The sequence below is a fragment of the Mirounga angustirostris genome, unplaced genomic scaffold (genome assembly GCF_029215605.1).
Source record: "Mirounga angustirostris isolate CCGP_5_RB_7025 unplaced genomic scaffold, mMirAng1.0.hap1 SCAF_16, whole genome shotgun sequence".
Classification (NCBI taxonomy): domain Eukaryota; kingdom Metazoa; phylum Chordata; class Mammalia; order Carnivora; family Phocidae; genus Mirounga; species Mirounga angustirostris.
Window position 1 is genome coordinate 13,856,885 of NW_026991724.1, and position 19,549 is coordinate 13,876,433.

At 39.8% G+C, this 19,549-nt stretch overlaps 1 protein-coding gene across 3 annotated transcripts in view; it reads right to left on the reverse strand.

Annotated features, from left to right (window-relative positions):
• Positions 1-19,549, reverse strand: part of PHLPP2 (PH domain and leucine rich repeat protein phosphatase 2) — a 75,312-nt gene that overhangs the window by 8,486 nt on the left and 47,277 nt on the right. For 2 of the 3 annotated variants that reach the window (XM_045890802.3, XM_045890803.3), the window contains 11 exons: positions 19,376-19,522; positions 18,776-19,006; positions 16,697-16,899; positions 13,600-13,660; positions 9,835-9,930; positions 7,883-8,038; positions 5,221-5,421; positions 2,076-2,238; positions 1,743-1,873; positions 1,008-1,118; positions 26-220 (listed from right to left, as the gene is read on the reverse strand). In XM_045890802.3, the coding sequence (XP_045746758.1) occupies positions 26-220; positions 1,008-1,118; positions 1,743-1,873; positions 2,076-2,238; positions 5,221-5,421; positions 7,883-8,038; positions 9,835-9,930; positions 13,600-13,660; positions 16,697-16,899; positions 18,776-19,006; positions 19,376-19,522 (1,695 nt within the window). The remainder of the gene's footprint in view (positions 1-25; positions 221-1,007; positions 1,119-1,742; positions 1,874-2,075; positions 2,239-5,220; positions 5,422-7,882; positions 8,039-9,834; positions 9,931-13,599; positions 13,661-16,696; positions 16,900-18,775; positions 19,007-19,375; positions 19,523-19,549) is intronic. The other variant, XM_064581690.1, reaches the window with a different exon arrangement.

Genomic DNA, 19,549 nt, shown 5'->3' on the forward strand with positions numbered 1-19,549 from the left:
GGGATTATTCAACCCACCTGCTTACCTGTGAGATACCAAGAAGGTGTTAGCCATGAAAACCGTGTCATTTGTCGACTGCTGTACTTCTTCCAGAAGCACATCTGCCATCGTGCACTGGAGTAGGCGAGGGAGCTCTTCGTTTCGGTCCCCGTCAAACATGCCATACACAGCGCCCACCCCTTCTGCAAAGTTATCCACAGCTAGGGCAGAGACACACAGCCTGTAACACAAACAGGATAAAACCAACATCAAAGCAAGTTATGTTAAAAGGATTATTCTCCAGGGAGCCTTCTCTGAAAAGTATTAATTAAGGTGGAAAAAACAGTAGTAAATTCTAATCTACCCATGAAAACAGTATTAGGTAATTAGTAGCACCTGAAAGAGCTGATGTCATAAGAAACGGGGGAATCCAGCCACACTCAGGGGCTTTGCAGTGCTGCCAAAGGCTGGGAAGATTCAACATTTTCCCTTAGTAGTGATTAAGGACTAGTACGGTCAACATCCTTCAGCCAAAGACCCCCAGGAGCACAACTATGGCGGACTGAGTCGGGCTGATCATGCCTTGCAGCAAGGGAGAACGTGCACCATGGAATTCTGCGGTGAATAGGTAAGTGTGTGCTGGAAAGAACCCACTACAGGATTTGGGCTTTGGGTGGGTCATTTTGGGGAAGGTCTAATGAAGTGGACCAAGATGAGGTGCTGTCAGAAAGTGGGGCCATTCTATGGGTGGGTATCTCAGTAAATCTTATCTACAGGGAAAGATGATGAGCATGAGGAGAAAGCAGCAGTCACCATTTTAGCCGTGAGAGGGGGTGTGCAGTATTTTGTGGACTGTGCATTCATCTTGTTTCTGTGTCACTGCACCATGGTCTCAGAGGGATCTGCTCTGATGCTGGCATTCTATGATGTGTTTAAGTCCCACAGGAATCAATATGGCCCAGCTTTCAGCATCAGATCAGACGTCAGGGGCTGCCTTTTTAATTTCTTTCCATGGCCAAGATACTCACTTATTTCTCTGCCCTGCCATCTCAGCCAGTCCATGGCTCCAGAAGCTTGATGTAACTGTAGGATCGGTGGTTGGCAAAGGTTTCTGATCAATTTTCAAGGTGGTGATATGGCTGTGGGAAGTGTAGGAAGGGAAGATGAGACCACACAGGCTTCTGTGTTTCACAAGAACTATCCCAAAAGAACATGTGTTTTTATAAAATCATCTGCTGACAGACCAAGATTCATCTCCAGAGAGAATGAAGGAAAGTAGTGTGCTGACTCATGGGCCAAGGAGGAGAAAGGAAAAGGGTAGGAGGAAGAAAGAGGGGCCAAATATTGTGGCAATTGGTACTGTTCATTTCAATGAAAAACCGAGTACATCCAAAGATTTCAAAGTCTTAGCCCACTATCTACTCAAATATTCTGATACAATGGAGGCTTGGTACAATGAGTGAGGTTGCATCATCTCTTAGATGATGTAATGCAATGTAATCGGTGCCACCTAAAATGTCTATGTGAAAATATTCAGTGTGTGGCTGAGCAGTGCCCATGATGCTGAGTTCTGATATAAATGGGCTGTCTACTGGATAGATATCTATCCATAACTGAATTAAGTAAAAGAATGGAGGGGCTCTATGGCCTGATTCATTCTCTTCCTTTAATTAATCAAGATCCCTACACACCTCTACAGGAGATCCACACATGGCTGGTGGAACTAAGAGCACATGTGGATTCAATTTCAAAATTTTACCTACCTAAATGTGTCCAGCGTCTTGTGTTCCAGAACCAGATTCGTATTTCCGGTCAGGTCGAGGTCTTGTAAAGTAGCAGGCAGAGCCTCTGGAATCAGGATTTCTGTCAAGTCATTGCAACTTAGGTCTACAAACTGAGAGGAAAATGGGGAGATCAAAAGAAAATACATCACAGACAGCGAATTCTTAACTCCCTAACACTCAGTCCCCTACTATATCCTCAAAGGAAAGAATTTCTTCCCAGGAATCGATTAAATCTGTTGTGATCCCGAACTGCCGAGAAGAGAACGACCTGCCATTTCCCCAGCAGGACACCATTCCGTCACAGAAAAGTACCTGGATCTGAGGCAGCTGCAGGATTTCGGGGAAAATGCTGATGTTGTTGGAGTGTGCCACAAGGGTGTGAAGCCTTTTGCAGTTGCCTATGGTCGTGGGAATGGTTTTAAGTTTGTTGCCACTTAGGTTCAGTTCCTCCAGTTGCTCCAATTTATTTAGTTTGCTGCAAAAGAAACAGCCACATAGCACGGTGCACCCCCAACGGGCAGCTGCCAAGCCGGGGTGACAGCAGCCACCCAGAGTGCAGTGGCGGCCTGGCCCGCTGCCAGAGGGCTGGTCGGAATCCAACAGCCAGACGCCAGCAAAGGGAACGGTTCCCCAAGGTGACTGCTCCCCAAGTCTCAGCCTAACCTGCCTCTCACTGGGTCTCGAGTGTGGAAGCTTCCCTTGCTTCTCCTACAGCTGTTGCGTCTTGTGGGTATGAACATGTTCCTGTGATCTGTCTTACAGGAAGAGGCTGAATCAGCACTGGCCCACGGCTGGTAGATGACTATGGTACTTGCTTGGCCACTAACTAGCTGCACAATACTGCATAATTTAATGTCAGTGGGCATCAACATCCCCAGCTGTAAAATAAACAAGTTGTACTAAATCATCACTAAGATTCCTTTCAATGTTAAATTTCTATAGCTACCTATTCATAACATAATCCATCTTCAGTAAACATTTCAGGAGTGCTTGCTATGCATACAGCAATGTGCCAGGGACTATGATATAAGCAAGTCACACTGTTTTGTGGGACTAAGCAAAGCTTTCTACACAGCAAGCAAAATATCTTCAGACAGCCTAACATCGTTATCTAGATTATTACAAATTGCTCTGATTTATTTATAATTTATTAATTTAAAAATTATAAAAATAATAAACTCCTATAACGTGGAAAGAAAGTTTGGAAAATAAAATAAATAAAACACTAATACCACCAATCTGAAATTACTATTACTCTTTTGGCTAAATTAGATGCATATTCAGAATTTTCATATGCGTATTTGTTTTACATAAAATTTATATCCCACCCTTTCCATGTATCATAAATAATTTCTATTGCTAGAAAATTCATAAATACTTTTGAATAACTAAGCTCAGTAAATTAAAACTATTTTCTTTCCTACTACAAAAGTAATACATACTCATTGGAAAAAAAACTGAAAAGTAGAGATAAACAGAAAAAAAATCTTTTTAATCCTTCTACCACAGATAATCTCTCTTAACAGTCTGGTGGAGGGTATTCTTGTCCTTTTTAATGCAATAAACTATATTTTTCAAATTAAAAAATGTTATATATTGTTTAAGAACTTGCCTTTTTTTTTTAACTTAACAATACATTTCAAAAGTGTTCCCCTGTCCAAATCTCATGCTTTTCTCTTATACTACTCCCTGCTTAGACCTAATTTGTAACCCGAAATGCAGGATCCCTATCTCACCAGCCTCTTACTAAGCACCCAGAACTATGCTAGATTCTGAAAGTAGTCCAAAAGAAACAGAAGATTTGGACTGTGCCTGTGTAATTAAACATTGTTCAGGAGATGACAGTGGGTTTATGACTCAGCATAGAACAAACATTTTCTTTAATATACTGCTCCTAAATTCCATTTAGTTTTATTATCTGTATTCAGAGTAGTCTAATTTTGTGTAATCTCCTGTTACTTTTTATCTTTATTTCTAACCTATCTTTATAATCTTTAATGTATTTTAAGTTTTGTATCAGTCTGCTTTTAATGCTTCCGATAAGAATGTCATCAGATTAAAAAAATAATTTAAAAAAATTGTCATCAGATTAGGAAGAATTCATCAACTTCAGAGCATTACATCTGCTATTTCCCAAAAGCTTCATAAACCAGTATGACTTGTCAATGGCCTGTTGTTTCCACTTTACAGGAACATATCTGAGGCCAGTGGAATTAATCTGATAGGATTTCAAGAGATCTTTCACATGCTGAAATTAAGATTCTGCCTTCACTTTTTTTTTTTTTTAAGATTTTATTTATTTGAGAGAGAGAGAAAGAGAAGCACGCTCCCCGCTAAGGAGGAACCCTGACATGGGGCTCAATCCCAGGACCCCGACATCATGACCTGAGCTGAAAGCAGACGCTCAACTGACTGAGCCACCCAGGTACCCCAAGATTCTGCCTTCACTTTAAAAGCCATTGTTCAAATTCTTTGAAAGAAGCAATCAAGTTTATCCTGCTTGTCTTCTATAAGCTCCAAATACCTCATTTCATAAACATTCACAAAAATTATAATCTCTATGAATTTTTCTAAGTTTATCACATTTCTAAGAAAATCTGTTAAATAAAATTAGAATCAAAATAGTTTTGTTTTCAAATTATATCAAACATATAATTTCAAATTATAGCAAACATAATTTTATATGATATACATAATCTCACTCAAATTATATCAAATGTCATTTCCCTATGGTCTTCATTTTTGAAAACATGATTTTTGGGGCACTTGGGTGGCTCAGTCAGTTAAGCGTCTGCCTTTGGCTCAAGTCATGATCCCAGTGTTCCGGGATCGAGCCCTGCATCAGGCTCCCTGCTCAGCCCCTCACCTTGCTGTTGCTTATTCTCTCTCAGTCTCTCTCTCAAATAAATAGATAAAATTATTTTTTTAAAAAAGGAAACATGATTTTTAATGACTACTTTCATGGTATAGGTGGATTTTTCTGGCATCAAATTTTCCAAAATTTTATCAAATATATTTTGGAAGATATTTATTTATCCACTGACACTGTTTACAACTTTGACAGCATTAATCATCTCTCTTATGTTTTCTTGTGGGTATAGCCATATATATATGATGAATAAATTAATGCACTCAACAGTATATTATAATGACAAGGGAAAGAAAAAATTGTTTTTAGAATGTATTTCTTAAGCTTGTACTTTTATAGGTTGAAAATTCTGAGACCATTATTAAGTAATTAGAACAAAGAATTAAATGCATTTTAGCTACGACTTCTCTGGTTACTGCTATTTAACAACTGGGTACAATCAGATTCTCTCATTCAACTAGTGGAATCACCAGCAAGTTGCTCAACATAAAGCAAGAGGACCCAGTAAGATAACTGTAAGGTAGGCTGGCAAATGCAGATTTCACCCTACATGGGTGTCTGAAATGAACAATGCTTGCATTTGCTTACCTTGCAGGAAAGGTCTGTAGCTGGTTGTTGGCAAGATGCAAGATTCGCAGGTGTGGGTGGCCCACCAAAACAGGCACACACTGGTCTGTCAGGAGGTTGTTGGTCAGGTAGAGCAGCTGCAGAGCACTCAGACTCTCCTCGCCTGCGCCAGCAGACGGCAAAGACTCTAGACTGTTTGCAGAGGCATTCAAGTATCTGAGACTGACACAACACACACAAATCACCATTTCCTTTATGGTTATTTGTTACCATCATACCATCTCAGTATGGAACACGGGCCATTTCATGCTCCCAAACTTGTGACACAAGTAATTTCCTTCAGGGTATTTTTTTTCTAATTGATTCTATCCACCCAACCAAAGTTCCTTTTATTCAACTCATGCAAGCCAAGCAGAGAGGAAAGAACTCAGGCTTGCTTGTATTCCCAGGCTTCTGCAGTGGCCTGATTCTAACCTAGTTTCATCTTTTACTGTCTGTTGTCCATGGAAAAGGTGTTTTTGAATGTCATGTTCACAAATATCCCAATTGTGAAGACACCCTTCAGAAAAGTTTTTGTCTGGGCACCTGGGTGGCTCAGATGGTTAAGCATCTGCCTTCGGCTCAGGTCATGATCCCAGCGTCCTGGGATCGAGTCACGCATCGAGCTCCCTGCTCTTTGGGAGCCTGCTTCTCCCTCTGCCTCTCTCCCTCTCTCTCTGTCTCTCATGAATAAATAAATAAAATCTTTAAAAAAAAAAAAAAGTTTTTGACTTTTAACAGGATCATATTTATTTAGCCAATTCCCTGAAAGTCCCCTAATAATGGGCATACAGGCTGTTGGCTACTATTTGCTATTATAGACATCATAATGAGCAACTTTGTGTCCTTATCTAATTATTCCCTTAGGCTATATTCCCAGAAGCAGAATTTGTAGGGTCAAAAGATACATCTATCTTTAAGATTTGTGTATATATATTGTCAAACTGAACTCCAGAAAGGCAATACCAAGTTATACCTTCTACAAGAAGGATATAAGAAAGTCCGTTTGCTCAATCCTTTGTCAACACTGAGTATCATAATTCATTTTAATCTCCGCCAATCTAACAGGTAAAATATGGTAGGATTTTAAAAATTTGCCCAGCATGGTGTTTGGTATATATAGAACATGCTTAATAAAAGACAGTTATTATTATTAACCTTGTTGTGTGTTAAGTCTTCTTCATATTATGTGATCCACATCCCTAATTAGCTTTTTAGTTGTTGAGGGTAGTTTGTATGTGTGTATATCTTTGTATGTCCCACAAGTTCTCTGTGCAGAGTTAGGATTAGATTAATATCATTGACAGTTTGCTGTAACTACTAAGTAGCCTCCTTACTACAAATTCTAAGGTTGTAAACTAATTTTATTCAGACTGTCATTAGAACTAAATGCAGTGGGGTGCCTGGCTGGTTCAGTCTGTGGCATGTGTGACTCTTGATCCTGAGGCTGTGGATTCAAGACCCATGTTAGGTGTAGAGATTGCTTAAAAATAAAAACTTAGAAACAACAACAACAACAACAAAAAGAGGGCACTTGGGTGGCTCAGTCAGTTAAACATCTAACCCTTGATATCGGGGTTGTGGGTTCAATCCCCACACTGGGTGTAGAGATTCCTTAAAAATAAAATCTTGAAAAAAAAAAAAGAAGGTGGTTCAGTCGGTTAAGCATCCAAATCTTGATTTTGGCTCAGGTCATGATCCCAGGGTTGTGAGATCAAGCCCTGTGACGGCTTAAGATTCTCTCTCCCTTTACCCTTCCCCTTCTCTCTTAAAAAAAAAAAAAGAAAGAAAGAGCTAAATGCAGTGTTATGCATTACTAACAAATACTTGTTAATTAAAAAGTTAAATGTTACCGCATTAAAATCCCATATAAACTTTCCAAAAAGAAAATTTCCCTCAACACTTGTGAGCTAAATGCCTTTTGTATGTATCCTATATAGCCTTATGTTAAATTACTAATGCTTATCTCTGTTTTCTCCATTTCTATACTGAAGACAATATTGCAGAAGACTATAATTAAAACTAATTTTCACTTAATGGTGACATAGGCATGAGATAAACCAGATTATAGGAAGTAGCAGGAAGACACACTATTTGTTAATTTACAATGAGAACGCAAATAACACCTTTTGGAACAAGTTACCTTTAAATGCACAGTTTTCAAAGTAGCTAGTAAAAAAGCACTGCACATTAAGAATGTAACTTGATGATAACCTGGTAAAGCAAGAAGCAAAAACTAAATTAACTTTAGTGATATATCCTTTTCTCCCATATGCAAAAGCTGAAAATTGCCCAAGAAAGCTTTATCCGAATGCTGTAATTTTTCTTCAAGAGGTCATAAATGTATTCATTTTCAGAGATGAAAGCCTGTTTGAAATTTCCCAAGCTGCTTGACATTGTTTACAACACTAAAACTTCTTCAGTATTTGATGGTTATTTCAACTTTTGAGTTAAAGACTACTGCGTCATACAAAGAGTGCCCTATCTGATTTCATATCAATTACTCATGTAAGTAAGTCTCCACCCATAGTTGGGCCGTGCAGCGAACACTGTAAATAGAGTTCCAAAGGTCACTCCAATGACAAGTCAATACTGTCTGTCTTGCCAGTGGTTCTCTCTTCTAAAAAAACTCTGCGGCACCTACTTTAAGGCCTTGGAGAAGAGCGTATCTGGCAGCCTGGTGAGTAGGTTATGCTGAATATCCAGCGCCTCGAGAGGGATGTGCTCCACCAGCTCTGGCAGGCTCTGCACCTGGTTGTGCCCCGCCATCAGCTTTCTGAGACTCAAGCTACTAAGGATTCTAAGGGCAACAGTACAAAGAAACAAATGAAAAACTTCCTTAAATCATTCTTTTTAGTCTGCCCTTGACCATCTCCCTGAAATCAGTAAACTAACAGAAGCCTATCCTAGACAGTCTCATCACCGGCAAGCACCTGAGCCAACAGAGTGGCCACGACCATATGCTTACCCACCACCCACCAGGAAGTCATTATAAGGTCATTTTGGGAAAAGATGACTTAATGAAAGCAAACAACACAGAACAGATCTAAGCAAAAAAAGCAATTTCTAGAATAAATTGATTTATATTATAAGTCTAGACAGCATCAAAAATTCAGTGAGTTTATTAATACAGTTTATCCTTGAACAACATGGATTTGAACTGCATGGGTCCATTTACATGTGGATTTTTTTTTTTTTTAATAAAGGCAGTAGAGTACTGTAAATGTATTTTCCTTATGATTTTCTTAATGAGATTTTCTTTTCTCTAGCTCACTTTAAGAATAGAGTATAAAATACATATAACATACAAAACATGACTGTTTATGTAATCAGTAAGGCTTCCAGTCTATAATAGGCTCTTAGTAGTTAAGTTTTGGGGGGAGTCAAAAGTTACACGTGGATTTTCAACTGTGTAAGGGTTGGGACCCATAACCCCCACATTGTTCAAGGATCAACTCTAACTATAATAAATAACAGAATTTATTATAACAAAAACTACTACTTATTTAGTGTTTAAAATGTCCTAGGCCATTTGCACTATTAAGTTCAGAAGAGTTAAGGGACTTTCTCACACTCAATGTGGGAAATAATATCCTAATTTGAACTGAGGTCTGATTCCAAAGGCTGTGTTCACACCTACTGTGTTGCAAGCTGCTAGTTTATTTTGAAGACTCCACTAGGTGACCCCACACATTTCACACCTCAGTGCTTTTGAATATTCCATTCCCTCACCCCAGGTACCTCCCTCTCTCCCCCTCCGCATACAGAAATTTCACCATCTTGTAAAAGGTCAAATCAAATATGCAAATCTCTCATGAAGCTTCTCCAATTGTTCAAAGTTGTGAAATTCTAAAACATTTGATTCATCCAGTGTAATGATGAAGAGTGAGGGCTTCAGAGTAAGAACGACTACACTCAAATATCAGCTCCCATCATTTCCTAGTCAAGTGTGACCTTGGGCAAACTACCTAACCGCTGCAGGCCTTCATTCCCTCATCTGTAAGATGAGAGTAAGTGCATCTATCTAATAAGGTGGTTAAAGCTTTAATAATAAAAGTGAGGTTCTTAGAACATTACTCAGTTCCTAACAACTTATCCAATACAAATGATCTATTATCACAATCAGATCCCTGACCTATGTCAATAACTCTTGTTACATTTTATCACAGTTATCTTTGCACAAGTCATCCCAACTATCCGCTTACTGCAGTTCCATGCAGGCCAAGATTATGTATTAGCCATTACTGTATTCCTTACAGCACTTCACAGTGCCCTACACTCAGAAAGTACTCAATATTTATCAAACAAATGAATGAAAATACCTTTGAAAGGCAACCCAAGGGGCGCCTGGGTGGCTCAATTAAGCGTCTGACTTTGGCTTAGGTCGTGATCCCAGGGTCCTGGGATGGAGCCCCATGTCGGGCTCCCTGCTTCTCCCTCTGCCTCTGCCCCTCCCCTTCTGTCTCTCTCTCAAATAAATAAAATCTTAAAAAAAAGAAAAAAAAGGCAACCCAAATCTAGGAAAATAATTACACATACATACAAACACACAAATAAATACATATATACATAATACATACATTAACACACACATACCTCATGGGAACCTCTGTCAGAAGATTATAGCTCACATCTAATACTTCCATCTTCTTTGCTTCACAGGCCCAGTCAGGGACACACTCTAGCAGATTTCTACAGAAAATAATTAAAAGGCATCACTGAAGATGACAAGTGGAACTCATTTCACTAGTCTGTAAGGTATCTGTTAACTGGCCTGTGAGCTCCTTGAGGACAGGAGCACTCTCCCCAAGGCATCCCTAGCACACCACCTGGAATATAGTAGGTGCTCAATGAATGCTGTAGCTAGGCAGAGAGAGACAAACACACGAACATGTATTATATTGGATCAATTATGCTATCTGCTCAAAGAAGACACTGAGGAGGCTCTGAGCACTACAGAAAGCACAGAGTAGAGAGATGGGGTGAGGAAAGACAATGAAACCAGTGGCATTCTAAACAAACTTTCAAAGACGAGTAGGATTTGCACAGGTAATGAATGACTGGAGGAGAAGAGAAAGAAACTGCAGAGAAAATGAACCAAGTGAATACAAGTGAGGAAGCGGGGACAGAAGGTAAGTGGTGGCGGAAGCTGCAAGTCATTTACAACGTGACCCAGACTACCCGGCAGATACTTAGCACAAGAAATTCTATGTTCAGATGCTACTTAGCTTTGCTAAGGCTCAAAGGATCTATTGATGGACAGATCACCTAATGAGGCAGAAAGAAGCAGGTGCTGTAGGAGATGCGTAGATACTGTTACAACAGCCTAGTGAAGGATCAGGGCAAGCTCCCCAAGATATATGACATCTGGGTTAGAATCTGAGGAATGTTGTACACTGACCCAAGATGACAAAGACATACTAAGCAAGAGGTGACAACATGAGTTAGAGCAGCAACAAGAAAAGAAATGGCATGATGTATGTGAGGAATAATAAGCAGTCTGGTGACGCCAGAGCAGCAAATATGGAGCCCAGGGGTAGAAAAAACCTGGAGAGACCTAAATCATGTCCAGAAGGTTGTGACTTTATCCTGCAGGTACAGGGGGACCACTGAAATGTTTGTAAGCAGTGGGGAGACACAGTCGGTGTTGCACCTTCAACAGCTCACTCTGGGGATACTCAGAGGTCTAGCTGAGGTTCTTTTTTAGTAAAAGGAAGCTGTTATAGATTTCCAGACAAGAAATGGTATGGGCCTAAATGGGTGGTAATACACATGGAAAGGAGGGGAGGGATTCCAGAAATATTTAGGAGGCAAAAATCAAAACAACTGGGAGATAAATTAGACATGGGAGTAGAGGAGAGGGAAGAATAAAAAATGACCTTCAGGCTTCTCGTCTAGAAAGCCAGGGAGAAAAATCATACCCTGAGAAAGGACTGGTAGACTCCAAACAAGGTTGGAAATATTAGTCACAAGTGGTGTCCATCTGATAGGACTATCTTATGATAATGCCAAAAGCTGAAGCAGACACAAGACAACAAGCTAAGCCAGGGTTGGAGGAGTGGATAAGGAGTTTCATTTGGCACATGTGTGAGGTACTTGGAGACGGGCAGGTCAAAAATGCCTAATGCACAAGTAGACACATGGGTCTGAGGCTGGAAGAAGAGGTCTGGGCTGGCGATCCAGGTGATGCTGATGCCGAAGTGTAGTGAAATCACTGGAGTAAATGAGACTTTGTCACATGAGATTGCAGCAGGTAAGGACAGACCCGGAATAAGTGACCTGTGAAAGGCTGGCTGAGGAAGAAGAGTACACGCAGGAGACAGGAGTGGTCGAAGCAGCATGAAAAAAAAATCAGATCATATTAGGCAACTGAGAAAAAAGCATGCTTGAAGAAAAGAGAGCAGGATTAACAGTGTCAATATAGAGAAGTTCCAGATGAGAAGACCGAAAGCAAGCTGTGATGGGATAAACAAATGGGGACAGAGGATCCTGAGAAATGTGGACAAAAAGGGAATGCGAAGAACTAGATAGGACTTAGAGGGGTTGCAAGTATCTGTCTTTGTTAAGACAGAAGAGGTGTGAGTGTGGGCAGACGGAGAAAAAGGAAGACCCTGACCATACCGTAAGGGGAGGAAGTGGTGACTCACAGAGCAAGGTCTGGAGCAGGGAAGCGGATGCCATCCCGGGCCCAGAGGCTGCACTGGACTTGAACAGAGGAAAGCAGCTGAGAATGGATATGAATCTCCATGCATTTAAGCAAGGTGGGAAAAAGCTGAGGGAGATCACCTAAGATTATCTCTCTTTTCCCAGTCAAGTGAGAAGCTAAGCTCTGGAGTGAAGAAGATGGGGGGCAGTGCAGCTGAGGGAAGCTGAGCAATGTGGAGCAGATACCCAGGACACTGGAAGGACGTGACAAGAGAAGAGACTGATAAGCTCCAGATGAGGTTGGAAACTGACTTTACAGTGGTGTCCATATGATTTTCTTTAGCAATGATCAAGCCCAGAGGAGAAGGTAAATCTTAGTACTGACCCATGCTGGGGTTTTGCTGAGAAGATATGACAGAAAGAAATGGATGGAGGGAAATCTAGAACAACAGCTTAATAATAATGGTAACAAAGTAACAACAACAAAAAGAAACCTGGCTCTAAGAGTTAATATTTCCTGAAAGACTATTTTATGCCAGGGGTGCCTGGGTGGCTCAGTTGTTCAACGTCTGCCTTCAGCTCAAGTCATGATCCCAGGGTCCTGGGATTGAGCCCCGCGTCGGGCTCCCTGCTCCGCGGGAAGCCTGCTTCTCCCTCTCCCACTCCCCCTGCTTGTGTTCCCTCTCTCGCTGTCCCTCTCTGTCAAAAAATAAATAAAAAATCTTAAAAAAAAAAAAGAAAAACTTCTTAAAAAAAAAAAAAAAAAGACTATTTTATGCCAGGCACCATACTAATATTTTGCATTTAGGATCTCATTTAATCTCTGATGCTGACCATATAGGACCCCACCCACCTTCTACCTGCTCTATCACTCTATAATCACAGCGTTTAAGAAGCTACCCTATAACTGCTTGTTTGGTTGTCAAACTCTCCACTAGGCTATAAAACTCAACCACCGAATCCTCAATTCCCAACAGCGTTTAAAAAAAAAAAAAAAAGGAAAGAAAGCAAACCTCAGTTATATTTGTTCTTGACCACCAATGGAAGTAATAAAATCCTGAATATAATTAATATCACTCTGACCATCAGACCAACATGGGTCATAAGAATACCAAAAAAAATAAGAGAATAAAAATTTTAAAATAAGGCAATAAAAACCAAGAATTATCTGAATTTAATCAGCAAGAAGGAAATCACTACCATGAAGGAGACAAAAGTTCTTCTTTGTTTGCATCTCATTCTAAATTCCCAGACTTTGGGGTGCCTGGGCGGCTCAGTCGTTAAGCATCTGCCTTCAGCTCAGGTCATGATCCCAGGGTCCTGGGATCGAGCCCCGCATTGGGCTCCCTGCTCAGCCAGGAGCCTGCTTCTCCCTCTTCCTCTGCCTCTCCCCCTGCTTGTGAACTCTCTCTCTCTTTCTCTGTCAAATAAATAAATAAAATCTTTAAAAAAATTAACTAAATAAATAAATAAATAATTTCCCAGACTTTAAGAATGAGTAATTCACAGGCACCTTTCTGTTTCAAGAGGACCTTCCCTTGAAATAGATGGTATGGCAATTAAAAGTATTCCTCCACTCATCCTTTCTCCCTTCTCTAGGCTACCCAAATATTTCAATGTATTAGATCTCTTATACCTCAAAACTACCAAAGTATCCACATCTAACTCTTAAATATTAATAATCAAACAAGCACCACTCTCATGAGACACACTCACCGGGAAAGTTCTAGAGAAGTGAGTTGACTGGGTACTGGATAGACATTCACTGCTGTCAGCCCTAATTAAAAAACAAACAGATGTTAGTGACACTCTCCAAAGAAGAAAGTAACTGAGACTAAACAAGAGCAAATGGCTCAGTGAGATCACCAGAGAGAAAACTAATGTCATCTACTGAGATGGACTGAAGACAAAAACCTGGGTAACTAGCAATGACTAACTCTGACTACCTGATCCTGATCTGAAACCAAACAGAACAACTAACAGAAGGATCCTGTGTATTGGTCTGGACTCATACTAGCTCAGGCAGTTGTTAAATGTCAGCAGTGACTACTTAGCTTTTAAACTTAAAAAAAAAATTAATAATTGGATTTTTACTGGCAATATTTTAACTTTTAATTAAAGTAAAACTTAAATACCGAAAAGTGCAACAATCTTAAGTGTATAGATCAACGAATTTTTACAAACAAAACCCAACGGGGAAACCAGTACCCAGATCAAGAAAGAGCGTATTACCAGTTGCCCCCAAATCCCCTTTTTGTCACTCCCCAGCTGGGCAACCCCACCCTGACTCCCAATACCACAGATCACTTTTGCCTAGCCATATAAATACACACATATAGTTTGCATACTTTTCTGTCCGGCTTTATTTACTCCACACCATGATTGTGAGATTTGGGTCCTATTACTGCATATGGCTGTAGTTCATTCATGCTTGTGGCTGTATCAAATTTTTTATGTAAATATACCACAATTTATTTAACCATTTTAGAGTTGGTGGGCATTGAAGTCTTTTCCAGTTTGGGGTTACTATGAATACTGCTTCCATGAACATTTCTGTCCATGTCTTTTGTGGACTAATGCAAGGAGCATTTATGTTGGATATAAGATAGGAGAGAGAGAGAGAGAAGATAATTCTACGGGTTTCCAAACTGGTTGAACTGATTTACACGCACGACAGCAGACACTGGCATTTTTAGTCTTTTCCATTCTTGTCACTCTGATGGGTGTGCAGTGGTGTCACACTGGGGTTTCAATTTGCGTATCCCTGATGACCAGTGAGGTTGAGTGCCTTTACCTACATTACCTGATCACTTGGATAACCTCTTCTGCAAAGCTGCGTTCTTTACTTTTGAGGCATCAGAACTGCAAGTTTTGGTGTGAATTCTTCCAGGTTGTAGAACTTAAGGATTCCTTCTGTCAACAGAGTGGCTAAATTCAAGCAAGCCCCATTTAGTAGGGCTCTGTGAAAGAATCTCAGTCCCCAAAGACAGCGTGTATGTCAATGAGGCCTTTTCTAGCAGGACCACTCATTCAGATTCTCTAGATACATTTAGAATAGAGAATGGGCCTGATAGCAAATATTTATATGACAAAAAGACCGACTACCATCTCACAATAATATCTATATAAACAGCACAAGTGGACGCTCATCAGCTTTGACACTATTTTGACCTAAGCAATTAATCTAAGCTACAATTTGAAACTTCTCTAGCATGATAAAAGGCCATGAAAAGAGAAGTCCTTGTCTTTTATCCTAATAATGTATTTTAGAGTCACAGAAAAGAGAATAAAATAATGAACACTCGTCTACCCATCAACCAGCTTTTAACAAATCTTCACATTCTGCCTTATATGCTTCAGACTTTTTTAAGAATTAAAACACTGCATATACCAAGAGGTTCACACCATTCTGAATATGACTTTTATCCTTCCCATGGGTTCTTTTATACTGTTATGGCATATATAGAGCTAAGGAAACAACATTTCTGTGTGTTTGAAAATCTGATACAACTATCTTGGTGTACATATAATTATGCTTTTTTTTCCCTCAAAAAATGTTTATAAGATTTACCCAGATTAATACACAGAGCTTTAGGGCATTCATTTCCATTGCTGTGCAATATTCTATTGTATAAATATGTCACTGTTTACACATCTTCCTATCAACAGTCGTATTTTTTTCTTATTTTTTTTTTTTCACTGTAAGGAACAACGCTATCATGAACCTTCCTGCACACAGCACCTTATGCTCATGTGAGTGTCGCTGGGAGATATCTCAAGCAGAGGAACTGGCAGAATATGGGCTACACACATCTTTGACTTCTCTTAACACTGTCTAATTGCTCCCCAAAGTGGCTTTACCAACTGACCCTCTCATTGACCAAGTGTGAGAGCTGCTTCTCCACATCTTCAATAGCACTTAGCAGTATTTTTTTTTAATTTGGTGAGTATAGCATGGCATTGTCAAAATTTGCATTCTCTGACAGTTAGTGATACTGAACATCTTTCCCCATCCCTTCCTTAAACACAGAAAAAGTAATTATAATTTCCTTGGTAAAGAACGCTCCATAAAAAGAATGGCCCCAACAAGTATGGGGCCTTTCTACTGAAAAATATTCATGGAGAAAATCACACTGAAATGAGTGGCTTCTCGTTCTAGAACTGAGGCGGCACAAAGTTTTAGACTAGAGATGGGCAAAACTTTCTGTCAAGGGCTAAGCCTGTGGTAAATATTTCAGGCTTTGCAGCCCCCCCCACCCCCAGTCTCTCTTACAGCTACTTCATTCTGCCACTGTCTTGTGAGACCAGTAACCTGTAAACAAAGACTGTGGACATGTTCCAATCAAACTCTATTCACTGATATTTGAATTTCATAGAACTTTCCCAAGTCAAATTTATTTTTTTGATTTTTTTTAACCCTGCCATTAAAAAATGTAAAAACCCCTTCCTCATGGGCCATACAGAAACAGGTGGTGGACCAGATCTAGTCCCTGGCCTGTAGTTTGTCAACCCTTGTTTTAGGCTATTATTGATACTCCATTTTGAACATGTTTGCCCACCCTCCTATCCCTTGTTATTTTGCAAAATGCCTCTTACTATACTCACTTAGTGAATCTCCAAGTATCCTGAAATGCCTTTTTATGCATATCTCAACCACTTAAGTGTGGACAGCAAACTTAAAAAATAAAGCTGGTCTCAATAAACATCAAACTACACTTTGCAGAGTGGCTAAGCAACACCACATGCCACTGTTCTTCGAAAGCTCAGACGAGAGCTACAAGAGAGAAAACAGGAGGCTGGATGGAGAACTCACTGTTGGAACTGGCGTAGAGAGTTCGCAGGGAGAAGCCACTGAGTGTCAGCTCTCTCAGCTGGTTCCGTTCACAGTGAAGCTGCTCCAAGCTACATAAGGAGCTAAGATCTAAGTCAGCCAGTTGATTGTCCCGCAAATCCATGTGGGTGATGTACTTATTTCCCTCCAGATTTTCAGTAACCATGGTTTTCAAATGGTTCATCCTTAAATATTCAGAAATAAGGAAATCATTAGAAATAAATTCTATTAAATATGCTTACCAAAAAAAAAATAAGAGAGGTATGATCCCTTTCTCTTTCCTAAACAACTCAAAAAGTTCACTACTTGCTTCATTTTGTAAGGTATTAAGTAAATAATCACAGACAGCTGTACCTTGAGTTCTCTGTTTATAAAGTTAGACAATCCAGACTTGCAAATACATATACAAATTAAATAGAGAGAAAGGAAAAAGGGACCATGCCTACAAATTGTTAAAAAACTTACATCCTTATGGGGATTAACATAAGAATAAAAAATAAAAAATAAAAAAATACTTGTATTCTCTCAAAAAAAAAAACAAAAAAACTTACATCCAAATACTTAATAAAGTTAGGCAGGGATGAAGAAGCATGAACAAGAAGATGAACATAATCTTTCGGGTGAGTAGCAAAGCAGTCGTGGTATACCATGCAGACAACAAGAGGAAGCAGCCATACTTTCTCCCGGGGCTCCGCCTACTCTTTCTTGTGCTAAGATTCACATTACATTAATTAATGAAGAGGAAAATAATCTGTATCTATATGGAATAGTTCAAGGGCGAATAATAAAAAATGGCTTCGGGCGCCTGGGTGGCTCAGTTGTTAAGCATCTGCCTTCGGCTCAGGTCATGGTCCCAGGATCCTGGGATCGAGTCCCACATCGGGCTCCCTGCTCCACGGGAAGCCTGCTTCTCCCTCTCCCACTCCCCCTGCTTCTGTTCCTGCTCTCGCTATCTCTCTCTCTGTCAAATAAATAAATAAAAACTTAAAAAAAAAAAGAAAATGGCTTCTTAGTTCTCTTCCACACTTGTAGAGAACACATAGGCATGTTCTTATTCCTCTGTATTTCAATAAATTTTTCTGACTACCTTCATTCCAAATGCCAGACAAACTCCTTATGCTGCAAGGAAATAATGAGTCTAGCAAAAGTCAGGTACTTACTTTAATAGACTGCCAACCTGACTCAGCAGGTCATTACTATTTCTTTACAAGGAACATCAATGGCTTAGTGTAAATGATAGAACATTTACACTATGCATATTTGTCTTTTATGTATATGTGTCTTTTACCAGTTCCCTATAGGAAAAGATTGTAACTAGAAAATAAAACCTACAAAAACTTCACAGGAAAACCTTAAAATTTTAATTGTAATACAACGGATATCAAGAAGAAACCCAATGATTCAATAGAAAAATGGTCGGGCGCCTGGGTGGCTCAGTTGGTTAAGCAACTGCCTTCGGCTCAGGTCATGATCCTGGAGTCCCGGGATCGAGTCCCGCATCGGGCTTCCTGCTCGGCAGGGAGTCTGCTTCTCCCTCTGACCCTCCTCCCTCTCATGCTCTCTGTCTCTCATTCTCTCTGTCTCAAATAAATAAATAAAATCTTAAAAAAAAAAAAAAAATATCAATAGAAAAATGGTCAAGTGTAAGGAAAAATGCAAACTTACCAATTAGCATATTAAAAAGATGCTCAACCTCACTCATAAATAAATGCTGATTAAAACACTGAAGTACTATTTTCTCCTACTACACTGACAATAAGGAAAAAGACTGCTAAAATCCAACACTGACAAGGACGTGAAGAAATGGGAATTCTATAAAAGGCTGCTGGGAGGGTAAGTCAGAACAACCTTTGTCAAAGGTAATGTGAAAGTCTCTATCATGTGGTACACCTACCTCACTCATAATCTCTCTGCTACTGAGTGAAAAATGAAGCTTTACTATAGTTTGGAAAATATACACTGTTCTAAAATCCTAATGTTGTAGAGAAGTTTTTATAAAGGGAAAACATAAAAACCATCAGAGGTCCATCTAAAGGAGGACACAGTGAAGAATGGCCTCACCTTAAATCCACGTGTTTGATATGGCTCATCCTGTTCAGCACCCCAAGGTTTAGGACTTCCAGGCGATTTCCTGCCATCACCACTTTATCTAACATAGTGAGTTTCTCATAAACCTCAGGAATTTGACTAAAGTTATTAAAGGAAATTCCCAGGGAAGAAAGCTGTTGCAGATTTCCCAATTCTTCCGGTAAAGTCGTCAGAAAGTTGCCATCAAGACAGAGGGTTTGAAGACTGTAGTAAGAAAACAAGACTTCATGAAAGGTTTTAACTGGAATGGATAGAACTAGAGGGATAGATTCTGACTTACATCACTAATTTATTATGAATCCATAATGATAAAATAGCCTATCTATAGAGACTCAATGACATACAAAACTGCCATGGATGGTCCCTCCAACATCAAAAATCGTCAGAGCTTCTGCTGTTGAAACTGGGGGGCTAAGTAGTCGCCCCTGCAAGCAAGTCACAGCTGCTGTCTAGAATCCTCATAATTACATGACTTACTTCACTGCCAGAGCTCATGCGACGTTCATTCCAAATGCCAGACAAGCTCCTTATGCTGCAAATAAAAAATGAGTCTAGCAAAAGCCACATACTTACTTTAGTAGACTGCCAACCTGACTTGGCAGGTCATGAAATCCGTTACAGGAGAGGTTGAGCTCAGTCAGGGTAGAAATCTCACATAACAATACAGGAAACAACCCAAGTTTATTATGGGACAAGTTCAGGCCCTTTAGCTGAGAAAATCTAAAAAGCAAACATACAAATTATAGT